This window comes from Condylostylus longicornis, unplaced genomic scaffold (genome assembly GCF_029603195.1).
Source record: "Condylostylus longicornis isolate FDR11 unplaced genomic scaffold, ASM2960319v2 ptg000009l, whole genome shotgun sequence".
In the NCBI taxonomy this organism is placed as follows: Eukaryota; Metazoa; Arthropoda; class Insecta; order Diptera; family Dolichopodidae; genus Condylostylus; species Condylostylus longicornis.
The window spans coordinates 1,387,412-1,410,666 of record NW_026577978.1 but is presented as its reverse complement, the minus strand read 5'-3'; the positions used below and the strand labels follow the sequence as shown (position 1 = coordinate 1,410,666).

Here is a 23,255-nt window from a genome sequence, read left to right as displayed (position 1 = left end):
AAAGTATGAGCCTAACGAGTTCTTCTCTAAGTTTATTTGAATAATAATTACTAATTTGTACGCAAGTATTCATAAGTAGCCGTTTTGTTTTTAAACTCATTAATTTGTCGGATTATTGTACTCAATACGAGTACATCGAGTACAACCAATAATAACATTGTAATAATCGTATATCTAATTGGAAAGGCTGGCAAATGTATCTCTTCTTAATTGAAAATTATTAACTTACTAATTACAATTATAGTCAAACTCAAAAATGTAAAAATCATTGTTCAAGATTTGCCAAATTATAAAAGAAGATCTGTAGTTGAGATTTGTCTAAGAGGGAAAAAAAAATTTATATTGGGAAACTTTCTTAACTGGTAGTTGTGTCTATTGGAATTATGTATTTTTTGATTTTAATCTATGGTATGATTGCAAATTTAAATTCAAAATAAAAAGTTGGTAAGAATTGAAACTATCAGAGTCATATTTTTTATATAGAACAATTCCCTATACAATTACAAACAGAAGGACGGATGAACGTTCTTAAAATCATTATAATATTTTAAATAAATTTTTTCAATTAAAGCTTAATGTCGAATACCTAATTTACATTTTAATTAACTCGTTTGAACTGACAATATTCATTGTATGCAATAAGGGAAGTATTGTGCTCGTTGGATTGATTTAACTATGTATATAAAAACAATTTCTTGAAATTTTATTCTTCTTAACTTTATTTATCAAGATTAGAAACTGGTAGGCTTGTTGACAAAACTAAAGTTCAGAAATTCACCTCATTTTGGAAATGTTGATCCATTGCATTCATTTATCATTTACAGGTGAGTCTTTGTTTGAAATATTGCGAACTGGAAGATATTATGAGGGAATCAGGTTGAAGGAGCATGTCCTTTTCACTTACATTTTACGTTTGTTTTACATTCTTAGAACATTTTCAAGTAGTGGCCTAACAATGTGAAAATATAAATCTGTTTATTAAAACTATTTTTATATTTTGCTATTTAATACTTTTCCAAAGACTAATTAATACAAGTTTATTTGGCCGTTGATCATATATCGGCTACATTAAATTGTGTTTTTTACTAAATTATATTTTCTATATAAAGCTTTTTTCTTGCTTTTCAGTTTTGTGGAATCCCCAATATTAATCATTAAGAAGATTTTTACAATTAATTTTACAAAAACTTTATGAGTCATATTATCATGCTTATCATGGAAGCAAATTAACAAAGTATATCTGATTTTGGAATGTCAATGAGTTCTATATCTTCAGTAAGACCTAGTTCGAAACACAAATTTTTTCTGAAAAAAAGCAAAAATTTTAATATCTTAATTAAACATTAAAGGTGGCTAATATTGTTAAGTTGGCAAATCTTTTGTCGCTCTTTATTTATAATTATAGTTTATAACTTCTTATTCATACACAATATTAGCATTAATTAAAGATTCATTTATTAAATCTCTACTTTTTGAAATTGCAGGCTTAACGAAATTTTGATAAAATTTAATATCTGTAAATATACTTATTGCTCCATCAGAACAATAATTTCTGTTACTAATCGTATGACTAACAATTCCAAATAAAGTTATAACATTGTTATCACCTTGATTTTTCATTACTAAACCTCCCCCTCCATCACCAGAACAAGCAGTTGAATTTTCTTTATTTATAGCACAAAATACATCAGATGTTATTTGAAAATTTGGAGCCATTTTTTTACATATATCATTTGGTATTGGTTCCAATTCTATTTTGAGCAATTCTAAGGGTAGATCCATATCATCAGATGTTGCACCCCAACCATAAAGATGGCCTAAGATATTTTCATAATTTGAAGGAAATTCTGTATACAGACTCCAATTTATGCAAACTGGTTCAACATAAGGTGAATACTGCAAACGGCGATCAAGAGTTACAACCGCAATATCATTTCGAAGCTCCGAACTGTTGAAAAAAAAATACAGTTAAACCAAGCCAAACGCAAATAATTTCTCAAAATTTATGTAAAAGACTCTTATAAGCCTTAGTCAAAGTAATAAACTATTAGTTTAACTTAAGCCCAGTAAAGCTCATTGAATCTATTTACATAATTTTATAAATATTAACAATTAATATAAGTAAATTAATTTTTTTTTCTTACTATCCAAAAATATGAACTTTCTTAATACGCGCAAATTGTTCATGTTGTTCTTCCATTTCATAATTACGAAAACGTTTTCCAGCAGCAACAGAAAATTCAGATAAATTTTCAAGGGTGTCTTTTGAAGGATCATAAAAGCAATGTGCTGCTGATAAAATAACATTTGAATGTACAATACTGCCACCGCATATTTGTTCAAATTTTGATGAAATATTTTTGTAGATTGCAACATGCCACGGTACATTATTTGATTCAATTTTCTTGCCATTATACACTAGAGGTATAGTAGGTGGTTTTTCTGTTCTAGATTCAAGATTTTGACCACATATCAATTCGCAGTCATCATTTGTATGATCCTCATTCTCCCATTTTCCATTAACACATTTGTTTAAATAATCATTAATATTTCTAGATTTTCTATTTGCATAACCAACTTGGCAACGCGTTAATATTACTTCTGTACTCGCTGAACATTGATCTTCAAACAAATGATATTTACTATCATGATTTCTTTTAATATCATAACATAAAACTTCAATTTTTTTATAATCAATTCCAGATGGCACTGAACATTTGGGTGTAGAACTGTTCAGATAAAACAATTAGTTTTAAAAACACATTAAACTAGAAAATCATTTTTAAAAAAAATTACCTATTCCTTTTAGAAATTTTAATTATTGCGGTACTTTCAATATTATCGTCACTTAAGGTCGAACAATTTGAGAATGTAAGTGATATGAAAATTATTGTGAAAATAAAGTTCTCAAGAGTTCCCATTTTAGAAATGAGTAAAAATGAAACTTATTTAATTATAAATGCAAAGTTAATTATAAACCTGCACCGATTTTAAGATGTCATGTACAAAATAATTTTTATGAATTTTAGCACGAGGTAGTTTCATAAGAATGTTCTCACAAACTGAATAAAATAAAGACTTTATTATGGTTTTATAGTTGAAAATGGAAATATTTGTGGAAGAGAGAAAGACATTTAAAAAAAGCTTAATAATTCTGTAACAAACACAAACTGGATAAATTCTGAACAAAAAATTAATATTTTAGTATCGTATTTACAAAGGTAGTAAGTCGACCAGAATTACCAGTTCTTCTTCAGCAATAGTGCTTTATGCATTATCTAATTGGTTTTCCAATAAGATTTTTCAAATTTCTTATTAAAATAAAGCGTAGAACACATTGTGGAAGTACAGTTTCGTAAAACAAACAGGGTCTTGTCGGCTAAATGTAATGTAGGATTTTCAGAAAATAATTTATTTATCAAACTTTTTACACAACAAAATGAATATTTGGCAGACTACTGGCATATGTTTCGGTTTCCGAAAATTGATATGAAGAAAAGTATCACATCATTCAGCTATAGCGTTCAGTTTTTGAAATAAGAAATATTAACGTATAGCTCTACCAAGAACCATTAATTAACTAATTTTACTTGATATAAGGGTGTCACACGAACAATTTGTGGATTTTTTTCACTCTAATCAAAACAGTTTTGTTTATCAAAGGCGCAAGTCAAATTGGCACAAATACTGTATTTAAATTACAAAATGATTATATAATTAAGCGATTTGTAAATATTTCGGAGGCGTTCATCTTCCCATGATAAATTTGTTAAACTCACTGAATAAAATTAAAGGTGATCATCCGATTTGTAAGTGCACACCAACAATTATCATAGCATTGGTTTGAAATCTGAATATCCTCATTGAAAAACCCGTTCTTATAATTTTAATTAGATAAACAAATTTTAGGAAAATAGAAAAAAGGTAACCACAGATACCGTATAAATCTTAATGGCATTACGCAGTTTTTAGCAGTCAAATCATTAATTTCAATAAACTATTAAATTCACCGTGTTAACGTAACAGACGTATCACCTATTTGGGTATAATATTAGGACGAAACTTTTGTAAGATACGATTTTCATCATTGGACATTATATAAATGTATTATTAAACTAAAATTGTCGGTCAAATCTTCTCTTCCATATTCCTCAATTTTTTTTTTTTTTTGAAAAAGGAAAACGTGAGTTTTGTAGTAGTTACCGTCAGGCCCAATTAGAGAGTTTTAATTTTTAAATTAAACATATAATAAATGTACCGCTTTTTTTATTTATAATCAATCTTTATAATTTCTTATTCATACATAATATTCACATTAATTAAAGATTCATTTGTTAAATCTCTACTTTTCGATATTGCAGGCTTAATTAAATACTGATAAAATTTAATATCTGTGAATATAGTTATTGTTCCATCAGAACAAGAATTAAATGAATTTTTCTTTCTAACTGTATGACTAACAGTTCCAAGTAAAATTATAAGATTGTTATCACCTTTATTTTCGATCACTAAACCTCCCCCTCCATCACCAGAACAAGCAGTTGAATTTTCTTTATTTATAGCACAAAATACATCAGATGTTATTTCAAAATTTGGAACCATTTCTTTACATATATCATTTGGTATTGGTTCCAATTCTATTTTGAGCAATTCTAAGGGTAGATCCATATTATCAGATGTTGCACCCCAACCATAAAGATGACCTAAGACATTTTCATAATTTGAAGGAAATTCTGAATACAGACTCCAATTTATGCAAACTGGTTCAACATAAGGTGAATACTGCAAATGCCGATCAAGAGATACAACCGCAATATCATTCCGTAGTGAAAGCTCTGAGCTATTAGGACAAAATATAAAAATATATTATAATATGTTAAACACTATTTAACTATAAAAGACTTAAATCGTTGACTTATGATCTATTAAATCTATTTATATATATTTTATATAAATATTAAAAATTAATATATGTAATTTAACATTTTTTTCTTACTATCCAAAAACATGAACTTTCTTAATACGCGCAAATTGTTCATGTTGTTCTTCCATTTCATAATTACGAAAACGTTTTCCAGCAGCAACAGAAAATTTAGATAAATTTTCAAGGGTGTCTTTTGAAGGATCATAAAAGCAATGTGCTGCTGATAAAATAACATTTGAATGTACAATACTGCCACCGCATATTTGTTCAAATTTTGATGAAATATTTTTGTAGATTGCAACATGCCACGGTACATTATTTGATTCAATTTTCTTGCCATTATACACTAGAGGTATAGTAGCTGGTTTTTCTGTTCTAGATTCAAGATTTTGACCACATATCAATTCGCAGTCATCATTTGTACGACCCTCATTCTCCCATTTTCCATTAACACATTTGTTTAAATAATCATTAATATTTCTAGATTTTCTATTTGCATAACCAACTTGGCAACGCGTTAATATTACTTCTGTACTCTCTGAACATTGATCTTCAAACAAATGATATTTACCATCATGATTTCTTTTAATATCATAACATAAAACTTCAATTTTTTTATAATCAATTCCAGGTGGCACTAAACACTTTGGTGTAGAACTGTTCAGATAAAACAATTAGTTTTAAAAACACATTAAACTAGAAAATCATTTTTAAAAAAATCACCTGCTCTTTTTAGAAATTTTAATTATTGCAGTACTTTCAATATTATCGTCACTTAAGGTTGAACAATTTGAGAATGTAAGTGATATGAAAATTATTGTGAAAATAAAGTTCTTAAGAGTTCCCATTTTAGAAATGAGTAAAAATGAAACTTATTTAATTATAAATGCAAAGTTAATTATAAACCTGCACCGATTTTAAGTTGTCATGTACAAAATAATTTTTATGAATTTTAGCACGAGGTAGTTTCATAAGAATGTTCTCACAAACTGAATAAAATAAAGACTTTATTATGGTTTTATAGTTGAAAATGGAAATATTTGTGGAAGAGAGAAAGACATTTAAAAAAAGCTTAATAATTCTGTAATACAAACTGCATAAATTCTGTATAAAAAAATATTTTTAGTATCGAATTTACAAAAGTATTTGTTAGACGACCAGAACTACCGGTTCTTCTTATGCTTTATCGATAAGATTCTCCAAATTTGTTAAATTAGACGTAAGCCGTACTTAGGAAGAGTAGTATCAAAACAATGTATAAAAATATTGTACAATGTTGAGTATCCTATGACTTTTTACTTTGACAAGAACATTAGATAGCTTTGGTATTAGAGTAAAGAAAGTTTTTATACAAATTAAAAATTTCTTTTTAAATATTAATTTTTTTTTTGTTTTGCAATTTTAATCATTATAAATAAAGAACCAAATTCCTTGCATAAAATTTCCAAATTAAATCCATATTGTACATTAATTAATATTAATATTAACAAACTAACTGTACAAATCAGCCATTAAAAACTTGTACTTAAAAATTATTATTTCCAATGAATACATCATTATATTCTAATTGACTCAATATTTAAACAATACACAAACTTATATTTAAACAATTCTGTTTTTTAAAATTTTATTTTGAATTCATATTAAAAGATTTGTATATAACAACAAGATAAAAAATGCTTCTGATTATCGCACATTTTTCCATTTTAAAATTTGTTCTGCTGCATTCTGTTCTTCGTTTCGATTTTTAGAAACTATTGATTTAATAAAATCTTGAAAAACTCTTACTTTTGTAAATACTGTAACAAATCCATCCGTACAATAAAGTTCTTTATGAAGACCAACGCTAACAACACCAGTTAATTTATACCCTTCTCTCATAGTTATTAACCCACCACCGCTATCTCCACCACATGCAGTTGCATTATTATCATTTATAGCACAAAATCTATCACGAGAAATATCTGGTCTATAATTTCGATCAACCAATTTTTTACAATCTGTACTCTCTATGGTCTTTAAATTAATTTTTAATAGTGTTGAACTCGCAATTTCATCAGGAGATGTATGTCCCCATCCATAAAGAACCGCAGAAAGTCTATCGTAATGATCACTATGAGATGAAAGATCCCAATCTAAACAAACCGGCGCTATAACGGGATTATATTTGAAGTGACGATCAAGAACTAAAACTGCAATGTCACTTCGTAATGGTTCTGGTTGAAATCTAAGAATAATAAAATTTTTTAGCTATAAATATTGAACTAACAATACATATTTTTTTTAACGTAATTTCGTATTGTAACGTAAAATAATTTCTTAAAAATGTTCCGTATAAATTTTTGTTCAAAATGATTTCATATATTCCAATCAAAAAAAATTTTTTCATATAAAATACTTACGTGTCTGGTACAAAAATTGTTTTAACACGAGCAAATTGTGATAATTGTTCATTTGCTTCATAATCTCGATAACGTTTGCCAGCACCTATTGAAAACTTTGATGGATTAGAAAGATCATCTTTTGAATAATCATAGAAACAGTGTCCTGCCGATACAATAATATTTGAATGGATAATAGTTCCGCCACATATTTGCTCAAATGTATTTGAAGAATTTCTGTAAATAGCAACATGCCATGGTGCCAATTTTATATCAACTTCATTACCTTTAAATAATAATGGTTTTGAAGTTGGTTTAAGTTCTTCTTGAAATAATTTGCCACATATAGATTCACAATTTTCACTGTTGATATTTTCATATTTCCATTTTCCACCTTTGCATATATTTAAAATAGAATCACCTTCTTCTGATATTTTATTTTTGTAACCAATTTTACAACGTAAAATAATTCCTGCCGCACTAGGGACACATGAATCTGCCAAGAAATCAACTCTTGCAGAACTAGACGCAGCACCGTTTCCATCATCTATAATACCTGATGTAGTAGTTTTCCAGTTAAAACATATTGCTTCAACTTTTTTATTATCAATCTCTGGTACATAACAATTTTGACAGTTAATATTTAATAACAAATTTAACAAAATAAATATCGAAATTGTAAGAGCAACCATTGTATTATTAATTGGCGTAATACGAATATTAAATTAATTCTTCAAATTTTTATGTTTCCTAATCACTAACAACTTTTGATTATTAGTCAGTAGATCAATGAATATTTAGGTGACACAAATATATAAACTAATTTTTAACAGTTTTACGAGAATTTTTAAAAATTTTTGCTCAAACGTCTTCCTATCGTAAATAGCGTTCAAAAAAATTATCTTCTATTTATTTTAACTTTAATTTAAATTTAAAATGAGAAAGAAAGGTTTAAACTTAACATTATTTTTACTTAAATTGATCACCTTTCACGAATTCTCAAAATAACACTGAAATCAAAAAATTTCTCTATAAACTTATCAGTAAAAGAACATCATTAGTTAAAAAGCAACATATACATACAAATATATAACAAAACGAGTTTATAGTTTGAAAAGAAAAACTTAACATTTACATCAACAGTTCATTAAATTTAAGATACATTATTGATTTTTAAACCAGTTTTTATAAACAGCAATTTTATTTTATTTTAATAAATTTTCAATTAACATATTTACTCTAACTTATTAACGGTTAACATTATACATTCTGCAACCTTTGCAGAAAAAACAATTAAAATTTAAATCTTTATTTTGGAGATGATAATCAGAACAATCCCCATCGATAATTCTGCTGAAAAACCTGACGTAGTTAAGGCACTCTTGAAGAAAACATTCCTGTAGAAGTTTCCTCTTGACAGCAATGCTATCAAACCTTCAGCTACCAGCTGCAAATCTAGTACCGGTATTGAAGATTTCTTAGTCAACTTTAATAGCCCGGTAATATTGTAGTTAAATCGTTTTTATTTACATATATTTATTTTGAATTAATGGTGAATTACTTTTTTAATTAATTTAAATTCAAAGCAGTAAATACATATACAATTTTGTATACATATTGATTAAATTATAAACAGACAGTCTAAACATCATTGGTAATTAAGTATATTTTGATATTTTCTAGTCATACAAGTTTATAATTTTTTTAAATTTAACATTCTTCGAAAATAAAATATTTACATTATATGACTGTGTTGGTGTACGCTGCGACTCAGTATAAGAAATTTACGCAATTTTTCAGTGCTACCAAAAGTTAAGATTTACTTTAAAATTAAAGGTTTTTGAAATCGTCAAAATTCTGCACTATTATAAATTAATATCAATATTACTACTAAAATTAAATAAAATTTTATTGCGCATTTTAGTTTTCTAAACATTTATTATAATTGAGTAAATTTTCCAAATTAAGAGTTTATCCCAAACAAGTAAAGTTTTTAGGCTTATTGGGCAATACTAGTTTTCGAAATCAGAATATTATTATTATTTTTAATTTCAACTGTTTGTATTATATTTCACGATGTATGTATACTTTAATTTAAATAACTTATGCGGTAAAATTAAAAATTTTGATAATGAAAAACGCATACATACATACATATGCGCTAGATGATAAACTTGTTTTGTGGCATAAAAAAGCTCACTTATTTGAAGAAATCAATTCCAAAACAATTTTATTTACATTTTTTATTCTATAATTTTGAAAAAATAAAGAAGTAAAAAATTGTTCCCTCTCTTAATTTTTATCTCTCCGTTAAAGTTCATTATCAATGGTAAAACAAGTAAAACAAAAATTAATAATATTTTATAATAATGCATATGAATGTACCTGTATTATAAAAGCAAAACAACAAAAAAATAAAATAAAGAGGAAAAAAATTGTGGTGACCTGAAGATACTCAGAATTCCGACCGAAGTATGAGCGGCAGCGAACTCATATAAATTCTTTTAAGTATTTAAGTTTCTCACTCATATATAGTTTTTCAGTTATAACAGTCGATGGAAAACAACCATCCAATTAAAACATAGTGCTTCAACTTTTGTGTTATCAATCTGTGTGGTACATAATAATTTTCACAGCTAACATAAAATAAATTTGCCAAAAAAATTTCATTATAATTTTTAAAATAACACGCACACTATTATTTGACATATTGGGAAATTTTTTTAAAAATTAATTGATTCTTCAATTTAGAAAATTATTTTTTGTTGTAAGACAAATGCTTGCTCATTCATAAAGAGAATCTATAAATACGAATGCAAAATTCAAATAAAATAATATGAAGTGCCAAAAACAAAGCAGATCAAATAAAAAAAAATATTAAAATTTTAATTGTTAAAGCAAAATTTTAAATTTCTTATTATCAGTAAATAACATTTAAAGAAAAAAAACAAGGGAGTTAGTAATTTAGCGCTAACCAACGAAATTATCAAAAACCATTCAACTTGAATGTCCTCTCAAATTCATACTAAACCCGAAAATTGTTTTTTGTAAACAAATTAAACAAGATGAATTTAACGGATATTCGAAGTTCAAAAACGAGTTCATTGCAAAATATATAACATGTACGTAAATAGTTCTAAGGTATGATCGGTATATGTACGTTGTATACGCTATAAACTGTTTCATTTCTCAACATACGGTATTATGAATACATTTAACCGAATTCCAAACTCCAAAACAAATATCGCTCTCCCATTTTCGCTTTGAAAAAAAGAAGAACAAAAATTAAATTTTCTTAAATTCAGATTATGTTTTTCTCATTCATTACAAATTTACGATCTAAAAGGCTTACATTACAATAGTTTACAAGTTAGCATATTATATTACCACTGTCGATTGATAAATTCTGATTAATAATTATGCCTTAACAATAATATTAAATTTTTATTGAAAGGCTGTAAATGGTTTTCAAATTACATTTTTAACAATAAATTTTGTATAATCACGCATTACAGTCTTTAACAAATTTAAAGTTCCACCAATAAATAAATAAATTATCGTATGTCAAACAATTTAGATTTTATTAATGCCAAGATTGATTTAAATGACTCGATATAGAAAAAGTTCCATCTAGTATTTTTAATTTTAAAAAATTATTAAATTCAGACAAGCTTTTCTCGTAATATCGGATACACTTTATTTCCGTTATAATAGTGCTAGTAATGTGAAAAGAATATTTTTCCACAATTAATAAAAAAATAAAAATTATTTGTAAACTATTACTCTGTTCCGCAATATAATTGTCTGCAAAATCCATTTTAAATCATTTCTTACTTCCTTTTTAAATAAAAGTCTCGTCCTGAATTATTTGACGTACTATAGCAATTCGGTTGGAAAATTAGTAAATGTTTTTAAAAGTAAATTGAAAGCTCAACTTATACTCTTCACTTATATTTATTCAATATATAAAAATATTCCTTTTATAAGAAATAAAATCCAAAATCTTTCTTTTAGTATGTGATTGAAAAATAATTTTGAAGTTTAAGACTTTTTATATTTAACAGTTTACATTGTTATTTGTCATAAAAACGCCGTGCACTGTGTTAGAGTTTGTTTTTTTGTTTATTACCGGAAATTTAGCTGAAGCAACTTGTAGATATTTAAATTTTGGAAATTTCAATGTATATTTTTTTAAATTATGTGAGTTACTATAGCAATTTATCGGCAACTTCATTTGCAGTTGGGATTGTGCAAGTTTTTCAAAATAGAAATCGTAAAAAAATTACAAACATGATTGACTCTTCAGAACCTAATATACGTAAAGAAAATTCCAGCAATCTTCGAAAAACAAATTTATATATGATTGCAATTATAAATGTGATACATGTTATATAAGTACATATACATATATATATCGATAAGTCTATCATTAGTTCTAGACATACCAACTAGACAACTTCACATGATACTCCAAATTTTTTTGAATTTCAGTTACTGTTTTAGAAATTTCCTATAATTTTTCAAAACAATTTTTATTTAAAATTTCTTTTAAGCAGCATTCTTTTTTCTACAGGTATACGTGCATACATACATACCTGCTTATACTTCATTATTTTAATAACAAAATCGCCGTCAAATATTTTATAAAATAGTATTTCATAAAACCGTTATCAACATACTATGACTTTTCATAATAATCACTAGAATAACAAAATTTTCTACCTAAACATAAAATAAAAAAAAAATATATGTAATAAAAATTTCTGTATAACACTTTTTGATATTTCTTTTTAGTTTTTCTCCTCCTCATCTTTTATACATATTTTTATTTGTATAACAAAATTTACTACAAAATATACGTATTAAAAAACGAATATAAATTATTTCACCACCAGTTGTCGCTACTTTTAATTTATTGAAATAAAATCTTAAATACAATATTGTATTACAGTTTAAATAACATTATAACAATGTAGTTTCCATTCAAGATTTTATTGAGAAGAGAAGTAAAGAGAAAAGAAAATGAAGAATATGAAAAAATAAAAATAAAATTGAGTCGAACGAAAAATTCAAAATGTCAATGTCAATTTTTTGTTACTGTCAGTTTATGTTTAGATCTCGTCAAGTGTAAGAATCAGCCGGTAAAGTGAAAAAAAAAAAATCATATAAAAAAAGAAGAATTTTTTTTTTGCTACCCAAAAAATTCAATGGAATTTTTGTTTATTTTGTTTTAAAAAAAATTTGTTGATAAGATTTCGGCGGTATTTATATTATAAATTTTATTTAAATGAACTAAATTTGTTATAAAATTTCTAATTATTTGTTTAATAAAATGTTAATATAATTAAATATTTTTGTGTATATATTTACAAAATACAGTACAGAGAAAAATATTAGAAAAAAAAAAGAGTTAAGTAGCTGAGAGTTCAGTAAACGGAAATTGTGTTATACTTACTTGCTCTTATAATTAAATCTTCTTATCAAAAAAAAAAAAAGAAAAACAAAAATAATAACAAAATTTTATTTTATTTTTCATCTCATTTTATACATTTAAATTTTTATTGCTACAAAAATAATAGGCGTGCGAACCTTACTGAATTTGAAAATTACTTAATAAGCTAAGAGTTACAAAAAAAAGAAAAAAGAAGAAAATAATGTATTTATTAAATATTTATAAAATTTCTAGTTTATTTTTATTTATATTAATTAATAAATTATCGATTATTAATGGCCATTTAAATTTATATTTAAATTATCATGAGGTTATGAAATTATTAGGTAAGTGTTAATTTTAATTAATTATTAATTTAATATTCATTTCAGGATTCTGTTAGACCAGCATCATATATTAATTAAGGAATAAGGATATTATTTAAAAAATATTGAAGTTTTCACGAATTAAATTAAGTAATTAAATTTTAAAAATGGATTTTATTTTAAGAAATTTACCTATTAAATTTTTTGGTGCGATTAGCTATTCCATCCAGTAATGCTCAGGTAGTGTCTAACAGAATAATGAGGAGATTATAATTTTTAGATTTTATAGAATTAAGTATATACCAAAATTTCAGATATTGTGTTTTGTCAATGAACCTTTTTGTCTATAAATATGCCTAAAATATAAATTCTTTAATTTAACTATGATTTAATTAAAACTTCAACACAGAATTGTATACATTTGTAGTAACTATACACTTACGTCTATACAGGATTTACTATAAATTTGTTGAATGAAGAAACTGATTTAATAATAACAAATAAAAATTGAGTTTTCTTTAAAGTTGAACAGCTGATGCTTTTGATTATCATCTTCGGGAATATTATATACTTAGACGATTGAAAAGATTTCAATACATTTTGTACCTTATAAATTACTTTAAGAGTAGGTACCTAACAGAGTGCCAGTACTTAAAAATAAAACTTTTCGTTTACTTAGTTAATGTAAACCAGAATTCTATTGCATCAACCTATTTTACTTTAAAAAAAAATATTTTTTTTTATTACGATAGTTACGATAGTTTACGATATTAATGTTTCAGCTCTTGATAGAACAGAAACTTTGATTCTCAGAGTTCTTTAGTTAATTAATTAAAAAATGTAAAAAATTGTTAACGCAATAGGAATCCCGGGGAAATTGAATACAGCTATCTGTTGTTCATTCTGTCTATGTTTCAATTATTTTAAAAATCGTATATTTTTCAAGCTAATATTGTAGCCAATTTTAGAGAAGAAATTTTTTTCCTAACAACATGTGCATGCTTTTATAAATTGCATTAAAACAATTATTTTTGTTTTTAATTAATAAAAAATTTACATTTACTTAATAAGTTCTTAGTTAATCATGGAAATTGAGAGCAAGCTATCAATTAATATGCATTTATATCGAAATCTATCGAAGCTTGCCGGAAAAACTACTTATTGTTAAATGGAAATTAAAACATTGTTGTGTACTTTTACGTAATAAAAATTTTTCAATTGCAAAAAAAAAATTTGCTCCAAATCGGAAAATACAGAAAAATTGGTATTTCTCATACAAACGTCCTCATAGCTAGTCGACCAAATTTTATTTAATACAGGTATCTCTGTAGCCCTGTTGTTAATTAAAAGCAGAACGGAATTTACATAATTTGTTTAGTAATAAAAGAAGAGCATTTTATTTCTCATATAATTTGTCACTTTGTAGCAACAAGTTAGAGCTTTTATGATTTCTATCTAGTGCATCAGCAGAGATATTTAATTTTATTGCAGGCGACATATTATTTTGATTAAACAAGAACTTTAATTTCTACTTAAGTAATACTTAAAAAAATTATTTCACCTTTTGTTTATTTTTATTATTTTCACTATTTCAAGGGATAAAATTTTAACCCAATAAAATACATACACATTTTTGTCAAGATTTTAAATATCTACTTACTAGATGAAAATATAAAATTGAACTGAACTAAAACAAACTTACTGAAATCTGAAACTAAATCTGAAGTAAATATTAAATTAAAACTACTTAAATTAATTACACGTTATATTAGACTTATTTGAATATGTAAAGTATTTTAATAATCACCCAGTGGTCACAGGAATTTTTTTTTTTGGCGTTATGTCATGGCATAATTTGAGTATTAAACTATATACTCTCTCTGTGATATGTGCATGTGCTGCCATTATTGAAGAAATCAGTTGGTAAACAATAACAATTATTGGTTGCGAGTAGGAATACTAGAACTTTTAGGAATTTTACTAGTAAAATAAAGTAAAAATAATCGGTATAAAATCAAATAATAAGAAAAAAGTAACTAGTTCCCAAATTCATGTCACAATTTACTGGTTTCAACTGTATTTGCTTACGCATCAGTTAAATCATTACTAAAAATATATATTTATGTAAGTATATATTAATTTCAATATATTTATGTGCGTATTAGCATAACTCCTTCATTTCACCATATCTACGCATCGATAAATTCTAAAATTTTCTAAATTCCCTATATCTATTCGTATCAATAAATTAATCTTTTAATTTATTAAAAAAATTCTCAAAATTCATATATGTTTATCACGTAATTCAATATGAAATTTATAAATATAATCGTGTATAATTTGGAAAATTTCCTTAAAATATCTCATAAAAATTTCGATATACTTATATACTTAAGTAAAATGAATATAAAAAGATAAGCGCGATTAATAAATGAGAATAAATAAAAGACACTAAGGTAGAAAATAATACATAAACACACACACATACAACTATTCGCTGTATACCATTCCTAAATGTTATTTTTAAGACTTTTAACTTACCTTGGTTTTTTGGTGGTTTGAATTAATAATCATGACCTTAACCTCATTCCCTGTTTCTTTCGTTTTTATTATTATAATGTTTGCTGAAGAACTGCCTCAACATAAATATGATGAAATCTTAAAAAAAAAATAAATAAATAAATATTTAAATAAAAATGTGAAACCTACCCAAATTTTATTATTATTAAAATAGTCAGAAAATCATCAAGAAAAGGAAAGGATCTAAAGATAACAATAACAAAAAATCATTCAAAAGAAAAAAAAACAAAATCAAAAAAAGGATATTTTTTTCCTCATATTTAGGTTGGTCTTGAAAATATAAAATTACCAACTCCTTAAGAATCACAATTCTACTAAATATAATTTATGAAAAAAAAAAAATTGATATCTAAAGCAGAGGAGAATAAAATATTATTTGCTTATTAAGGATAATTTCACTGTCTGTACTTATTGGGATAATTGAATATTAATAAATTATGCACTCATTATTTTAATTTTTTACCTTTTTTAGGAGATTTTTAGAAATAAAAATAATTTTTGTATATTTTAATAAGAATATTACGATTAAGTAATCGAATTAAATACAGAAATGTTCAGAATATTTTAACTTAAAGTAAATAACATTAAAGAAATTACAGTAATCCCCAAATAAATTCACCTACATTATTAAATATTAAATCTAATTAAGATAATTTCACTAAGTTTTATTGTTGTGATTACAAAATACAATTATAATTTAATACAATTATAATCAAATGAGGGATTTTTGGAAGTATATTTTGTTCAATATGAATTTTTAAACTATATAATTCCCCCGTCAATACTGCTTATCTCAGAACTACTTATATCACTATACTTCCCAATAAAATCAAATTGGTGTAATCAATTAACATTCTCTTCTTAAATATTATCCACGAATTGAAATGTACAATTGCATTTTAGGAAAATCAAATCGACAATTACTAAATATTGCCACTACTACTTCCTACTTAGCCCTTATCCTAACTAATATACGACATTACTTTTTATTATCAAAACAAATTTTTAAAGCTTCTAAATTAATCAATGATTTTTTAATTTTAATTAAAAACTAATTTTACGATTTAATTATACACCACTAATTTTAAATGTTTTTTTTTTTCGTAAAAATTTGACAATTAGTCAATTATCATTAAAGCCATCTATCGGAATAAATGTTCGTAGCAGCACTTCTTATTCATTCTTTTAACGAATATTTTAAATTTCAATTACTGGGGTATATTTGTATATATATTACACATCTAAAATGCAAACATTTTAATTGAAAAATTTAAACACTCAAACTTTGGTAACATACTAATTAACACTCAAAAATTGGTAATTATTTCAACGTCGAAATATTTTACACTAAAAACTCGAAATAGTATACCTGATGCCTGGCAGCCTGTCGTATATTTTTTGTTTTTTTTTTTTTTTTTTGAAATTTCTTATATTTATACAAGAGAAACGTCCGCTGTTAAACAAGCTAAAAAGAGAATATTTTTTAAGTTTTTATTTTGTTTGCATAAGTATGGGATAGTGTTAAATTTTATATGTATTTGTTTTTTTTTTCTGTGTGTATATCATCAACTAAATTTAAAATACCCTTAAATAAAGAAAAACTCATGGATTCATCTCATTAAAATTCCAAACAAAAAAATTCATATTCCAAGCACGGTAATAAAATTTATACGTGTACGTTCTTTATATTTTGGTTAAAATTAAAAAAAAAAAGGAAAAAAAGAAGAATTTTAAACTACGAAAATTCCTTTTTGTAAAAGGACCTGTTTTAGAATAAAAAAAAATTGAAAATATAAAAATTGTGCCCTTAAATTTTTTTTGTGTATTTCATTTTTATTTTACATGTTCAAGCCTATTTATGACTTAAAAATTTTTTTCTGAGTGTGTTCATGATATGAATAAAAATATTACTTAATTAATGTTTAAAAAATATTTTGCGAATATTTTCTTTTCTTTATATTTTTAAAATATAAAAATTCTAGGCTAAAATATAAATTCTATTAACTCTTATATATAAAACAGAGCCTTAACACTCAAGAACTGAAAAATCCTGTTTCTGTAAAATTAAAGTCTTCATTTTTTATTTGAAAAATTTATTATTGAATTGAATACAAAATGTTTATGGAATAAAATAATTGTAAATTGAAATTATAATTTTTATTTAATAAAATCTTAATGTTAACTTTTAGGTGTCTTAGACTTAAAAATTGGATCTAAAGTCAATAATTATTGACATATTCAACGATTTAAATTTAATTCTTAAGTCAAATTTACATTTATAGACAACATTTACGGTTTCAATGATTCTAGTATCATTTTTGAAAAATTTAATTAACTCAAAAAATTTAAATTTCCCTAGTTATACAATTCTAACCTGTTCTTTTTAACCCTTCATGTCACAGTTTACTGAAAGATTGATAAAATAGTATTATAAAATGGTAACAGGAGTATTTCATTACCGGTTTATAGGATAGGCAGACGAGCAGAATTGAAATTGACATGTATTTTGCAAAAGTATTAGAAATGTAAACAGGTTTCTTAAAAGAATGGAATGGAGTTTTATTTGACGACCTCTAGGTGAAAGTAAAATGGCGAATAGGTTTCTCGGGTAAATGGTAATAAAACAAAATTTTTATGCTAATTGTGAGAGCATCCTCTGATCTGGCAAACGCTGACCATTTTAAGAAAAAGAACTATAAGTAGAGTAATACTATATTTAAGGTTTTTTCCAAAATAAACAGCTCAGTTAAGTTCAGGAATTTATTTCTAAATTTAATTATATTTAAAAACCTACTACGGCAATATTCGATGCAGAACACAATGTTTATAAAAAATCCTATTTCTATTGTATTAAAAATTTTCATTCAAGAATCAAATTGATTTCAGCTAAAAATTTCAAAATTTCAAAAACTGTAATTGAAATTCGGTACCATATTTTAAATTCAATATAGAAATTATTTCTCCTTTTCTTCGTAGAAGTGATAAGTTTGTACAAACAGATAAGTCTTCCGAATTGTCATCTCTAAGAACTAGCAAAAAAAATTAATTTTAACTAAGCTTTATCAAAATAATGTCTATCTGACAAGGTAGATGATTAAATATTTTAAATTACCCATAATTAAATAATTCGAACAATCAATTGCGATTTCTTTTGATTTAGTTCTGATCCTAAATTTATGCAATATTTTTTTTTTATTAAGAAACTTATCTATTTTAATTTCAAAATCTACTAGCTATTTTACAAATTAATTGCTTTATTCGAATTTATTTAATTATTAGTCATATTAAACTATATGGGACGATATGTGCCTACACACATTCATATTGTATATTGTATACAATATTTTTTAATATCCATCAGTAAATATTGCGTCCGTATATAGCAATTCAATAAAAAAAAAAAATTAAATTCTTTAAGGAAATACAAAAAATATTTTTCTTAAATAATTTTTACGTGCTTTTTTTACATCCCATATATTTATAAAATTTCATTTTAAATATTTTTCAAAATATTTACTTATAATTTTTTTTTTTCTTATTTCTTTGTATTTTTTCCTTTTATTTTTTCGTCCTTTTAATATTTTTTCTCAAAATATTATAAAATATCTCTATCATAAATCATTCTTGTGTCAAAAAAAAAAAAAAAAACAGAAAATTCAGGCCCCTAATTCCTTATACCTTCACATACTTATATATATATATATATTCATACATATTATATATTTTATTATTATCCTTCTTTCTTTTCACTTACAATAATATAAAGGACCTATATACAAATATAAGAATATAAAGGTATAATATAAGTCATCTTTTATTCAATATCCTTTTTATTTTCTCTGAAAATTCTAAACTGATCCTAAACAAAATTATTATATATTTTTTTTAAATATTTATTTTATTCTTTTTTTTCTTTTATTAAAAAAATTTTTTTTTCAATAAGAAAAAATTTAAGAAATTTTTTGCACTATTTTCGCCACACTTTAAGTACCAAAAAAAAAATAAAATGGTATACTCTTACGAATACTACATGCATTCTGAACTTAAATTATATAGCTGTAATACAACATATATATTTAATTTATTAAAGGATTATATGGTTCATATACACATACATATATGTAGATATATATATATTTAATAACAATAATATATGTATAATATGTTTGGATTCTAATCTTACCTTCAATCGAAAATTTATTATATCCTTAACACTTTTATTTTGGCACCCATATATCGTATTTTATGTAAATATAATATATATATATACAATATAATAATATTAACATAAGTACATACTATATAATATTTAAAAGGATATGTTACAAGTGTAAGAAGTGCTTTTACTTATAGTTATACTCACGTTTATAAAGAAATTCAAGAGAAAAGAAATATTGTTTTTTTTTTTACAACAAAAAATTGAAACAGTAAAATTGAATATTGCCAAATTATAATATCCTTATATATCACCTATAAATGCATGCATACATAAATATATTATAAGATGTTTGTATCAATGAATAAGTAATTTATTTTTATTATTATTACAACTACATTATACAATATAATATCCTTTATTTATATTATGACTGCAAATTTATTTTATTATTATATTTACTTAATCAAAATGACATATACAAATAAACATAAACTTCTTCCTATATACTTATATATAAGAAATTTAAAATGAATTTAAAAATTTTTACTCCCATAAATTTGTAAATACCCAATAAATTTTATAATTGAATAATTCAAAGAATGAACACTTACTTAAAGGATATAAGTATACTCAATGAAAATTTATTGATGAGATGAAAATATAAGAAAAAAATTAATTTAAATAAGTTTTATGTCCTTATATTAGAGAGCACACTGTTAGTGGACTTAAAATGTATTTTTTACTTCTATAAAATTTGTTGCCCTAACTGCTTGTAAAATCGAAATTTACTCATTTTCTTTAACCAAATGATTCTACAGCAGGCTAGTCACCTACCTAGCTAAAACTTTATGACGCAATGAAACTGGAGCATGACTATCTATGACGTCATGCATTAGTCCTATGCTCTTCCATAAACAATCATTAAACACTTATTTCTTAAAATCTATTTATTGAAATTCTAAAATGAAATTGCGATCTTACTTAAATTAATTATATCTTTTTACTCAGTTTTGAGCACGAAAGGGCTTATAAATTAAATTTTTTTGGTAGGAAAATATTCAACTGTTATTAGGCCCTGTTCTGAATTGTTCGATACCCTAAGCCATTTCCAAAAAGTGCTCCTTGCAATAAACATTGCAAGTTGCGCATAAATAATCATTTTCTTTTAACTCCATGAAAGCAAAACAAGTGATAGAATTAAAGCCTGTAATTCAGCTGTAATAGAAAATGCCGCTATAAATAGAAAGGAAAAAATTTTGATAGTATTGAATAGTATTGCGAATTGGTCTCTCTAAAATGTTGAGCAAACTCTTGTAAACAAATAACCAAAATAAGGCAGTTTTCTTTCCTGGATTTAATTTACTAAAATTCACAAAAATTTTTCGACTTAAACAATTTTTTACATAAAAACTTTTACAAAACCATACACATTAAATTACATATTTATATTTAACAAATATGTGTGCGTGTATATACATAAAAATTATAATATAATGTTTGAATTTTGTTTTTTTTTTTATTTTTTATCTCTAAAAAGTATTAAAAATTCTCTTAATAATAGTAAACAATTCAATTGTAATAGATTAACTCTGCCTCCATACCGTTTGAATGCACTTTTCATATAATATATACCTACATACGATAAGATCCTTTACAAAAAAAAAAAAATTATTTTTTTCCCTGTCTTCACCCTTAAAAAAAAATTCCCTACCATTTTTGTTACTTACGTCTACATATTTACTGAAGATAATAATAATAATCCTTAACTTTATTGTCTAGGATTAAAAAATTTCTATAATATTTTTTATTGTATTTCTTTAAGGATTAATTTTAAAATTTTATTTTCTAATTTTTTTATTGACTTTAAATTTTTTTTTATTTTTTCTATATCCTCATACAAGAATTTATTATTTTTTTTTTGTTGCTATTATGCCTTTCCTTAAAATCCTTTTTTCTTTTTTGTTTTTAAATCCCTTCACATTTCATTCATTTTAAAATAAGTATAACAATTTATATATGTATGGATAAATATTTATGTCATTAATATTTGTATTTATAAATAAAAAGAGCAACATACAATTATACATACACACCTACTTTAATATTTGAGAGTATACAAAATAATTGTTAGAAATTCAATGAGAAAAAATAAGAAGAAATAAAAAAAAAAAAGGGATTAACTTCTTTATTCTTCCTTAATAAATTTTTATAAATGCATGTAAATTTATTCTGCATTGAAAAAATTTAAAATTTTTAAATTTTAAGAAATTGCAAATTTTCAATATTTTAAATGTACTACACATAGTTAAAATAAATGCAAATTTTATACTACAACTGAAAAATAAACTGCAGGTACTTCAAAAGGATTCTTTTCAATTTTAATTCCCAAAAATATTTACTCCTTTAACAAGACTTTCTTTTAAGGATGCAAAAATAAAAGCAACACTTGCATTTCAATGGAAAACTTTTTTGTTTTTCTTTTTTTTTTTTGTTTATAACCATAACTAAGTGGGTATTTTCTATAACTATTTTGAAATTCTTGTAAAAATCCTTTTCTAATAATATCAAATCCTTGTAAATATTTATAAATCTTTTCCTTTAATAATTCTAGAATATAATCCTTTAATTTCGGAAAAATAAAAATTTAAATTTTTGGAATTAAGTATTTCTAATTTTTTGTTTTTAAACGTACTTATACTTATGATCCATGGGAGTGAATTTCGAAGATATACTTGAATTGGTTATTTCTAAACAATCCAATATTATTGTGTTACGAATCCTTAAATCAACAGGCATTTTAATTGTCAAGCCATAAACGTGAAGCTTAGCATAATTACGTTGAAATTAAAGACTATATGTTAATTAATTTAAATGAATCACGCCATTTTATTTACATATATGTTGAGTATGAGAAGAGCTATGCTGAATTAAAAAATTACATTCAAATATTAATTCATTTAAGATGTTGGCTATACGTAACTTCAATTGGTCTATAAGAAACTCCTTGCTATAACCAAAGTAAGTATATATAAAGAAGTAAAGAACTATATAGAATAGAACATGGAACAGAATAAAATTGATCGAAGTCAATTAACTCATTTCTTCCACATCAGCTGATACTGTTATCGAAAAAAATTCAATTGATATCAAATTTTGAACATTATGTTAATTAAACTTTTCCACAATTATTCCCAGAAATTAGCTAAAAATCGATCAACAACAAATTCTTTTACTAAGGATGAGATGATGTCACAGCTCAGACTATGCCGAACAATGCATAGAAATCTCTTTTAAACCTGACAAATACAATATGAACCTATAATAGATTTCATTCCCAAAAAAAATTTTATAAATCTATTGAAGAATTTAATTCTAAATTATTCTTAATCTAGGTGGAATAAATGTAAAAATAAATTTTTCTAATTGGTGATTCATCGAAACAAAATTCGTGATT

General features: G+C 24.4%; 4 protein-coding genes across 5 annotated transcripts in view; 1 reads left to right on the top strand and 3 right to left on the bottom strand.

Moving 5' to 3' along the window:
- Positions 1-1,226: 1,226 nt before the first annotated feature.
- Positions 1,227-3,039, bottom strand: LOC129618537 (modular serine protease-like). Its single transcript, XM_055533342.1, has 4 exons — positions 2,797-3,039; positions 2,145-2,729; positions 1,427-1,948; positions 1,227-1,305 (listed from the first exon to the last, which is right to left on the bottom strand). The coding sequence occupies exons 1-4, from the start codon at positions 2,919-2,921 to the stop codon at positions 1,227-1,229; spliced, it is 1,311 nt and encodes a 436-aa protein (XP_055389317.1). The 5' UTR covers positions 2,922-3,039.
- A 1,254-nt stretch (positions 3,040-4,293) lies between these two features.
- Positions 4,294-6,481, bottom strand: LOC129618536 (modular serine protease-like). The gene is made up of 3 exons (XM_055533340.1): positions 6,477-6,481; positions 4,997-5,581; positions 4,294-4,840 (listed from the first exon to the last, which is right to left on the bottom strand). The coding sequence occupies exons 1-3, from the start codon at positions 6,479-6,481 to the stop codon at positions 4,294-4,296; spliced, it is 1,137 nt and encodes a 378-aa protein (XP_055389315.1).
- A 61-nt stretch (positions 6,482-6,542) lies between these two features.
- LOC129618615 (chymotrypsin-C-like) lies at positions 6,543-8,286 on the bottom strand. The gene is made up of 2 exons (XM_055533464.1): positions 7,327-8,286; positions 6,543-7,151 (listed from the first exon to the last, which is right to left on the bottom strand). The coding sequence occupies exons 1-2, from the start codon at positions 7,995-7,997 to the stop codon at positions 6,611-6,613; spliced, it is 1,212 nt and encodes a 403-aa protein (XP_055389439.1). The 5' UTR covers positions 7,998-8,286; the 3' UTR covers positions 6,543-6,610.
- Positions 8,287-12,464: 4,178 nt separating this feature from the next.
- The window catches only part of LOC129618592 (tyrosine-protein kinase Dnt-like), a 69,095-nt gene continuing 58,304 nt past the window's right edge, over positions 12,465-23,255 (top strand). The window contains exon 1 of one of the 2 annotated variants that reach the window (XM_055533431.1): positions 12,465-13,083. In XM_055533431.1, coding sequence (XP_055389406.1) covers positions 12,960-13,083 — 124 coding nt within the window. In that variant the 5' untranslated portion in view covers positions 12,465-12,959. The remainder of the gene's footprint in view (positions 13,084-23,255) is intronic. The other variant, XM_055533432.1, reaches the window with a different exon arrangement.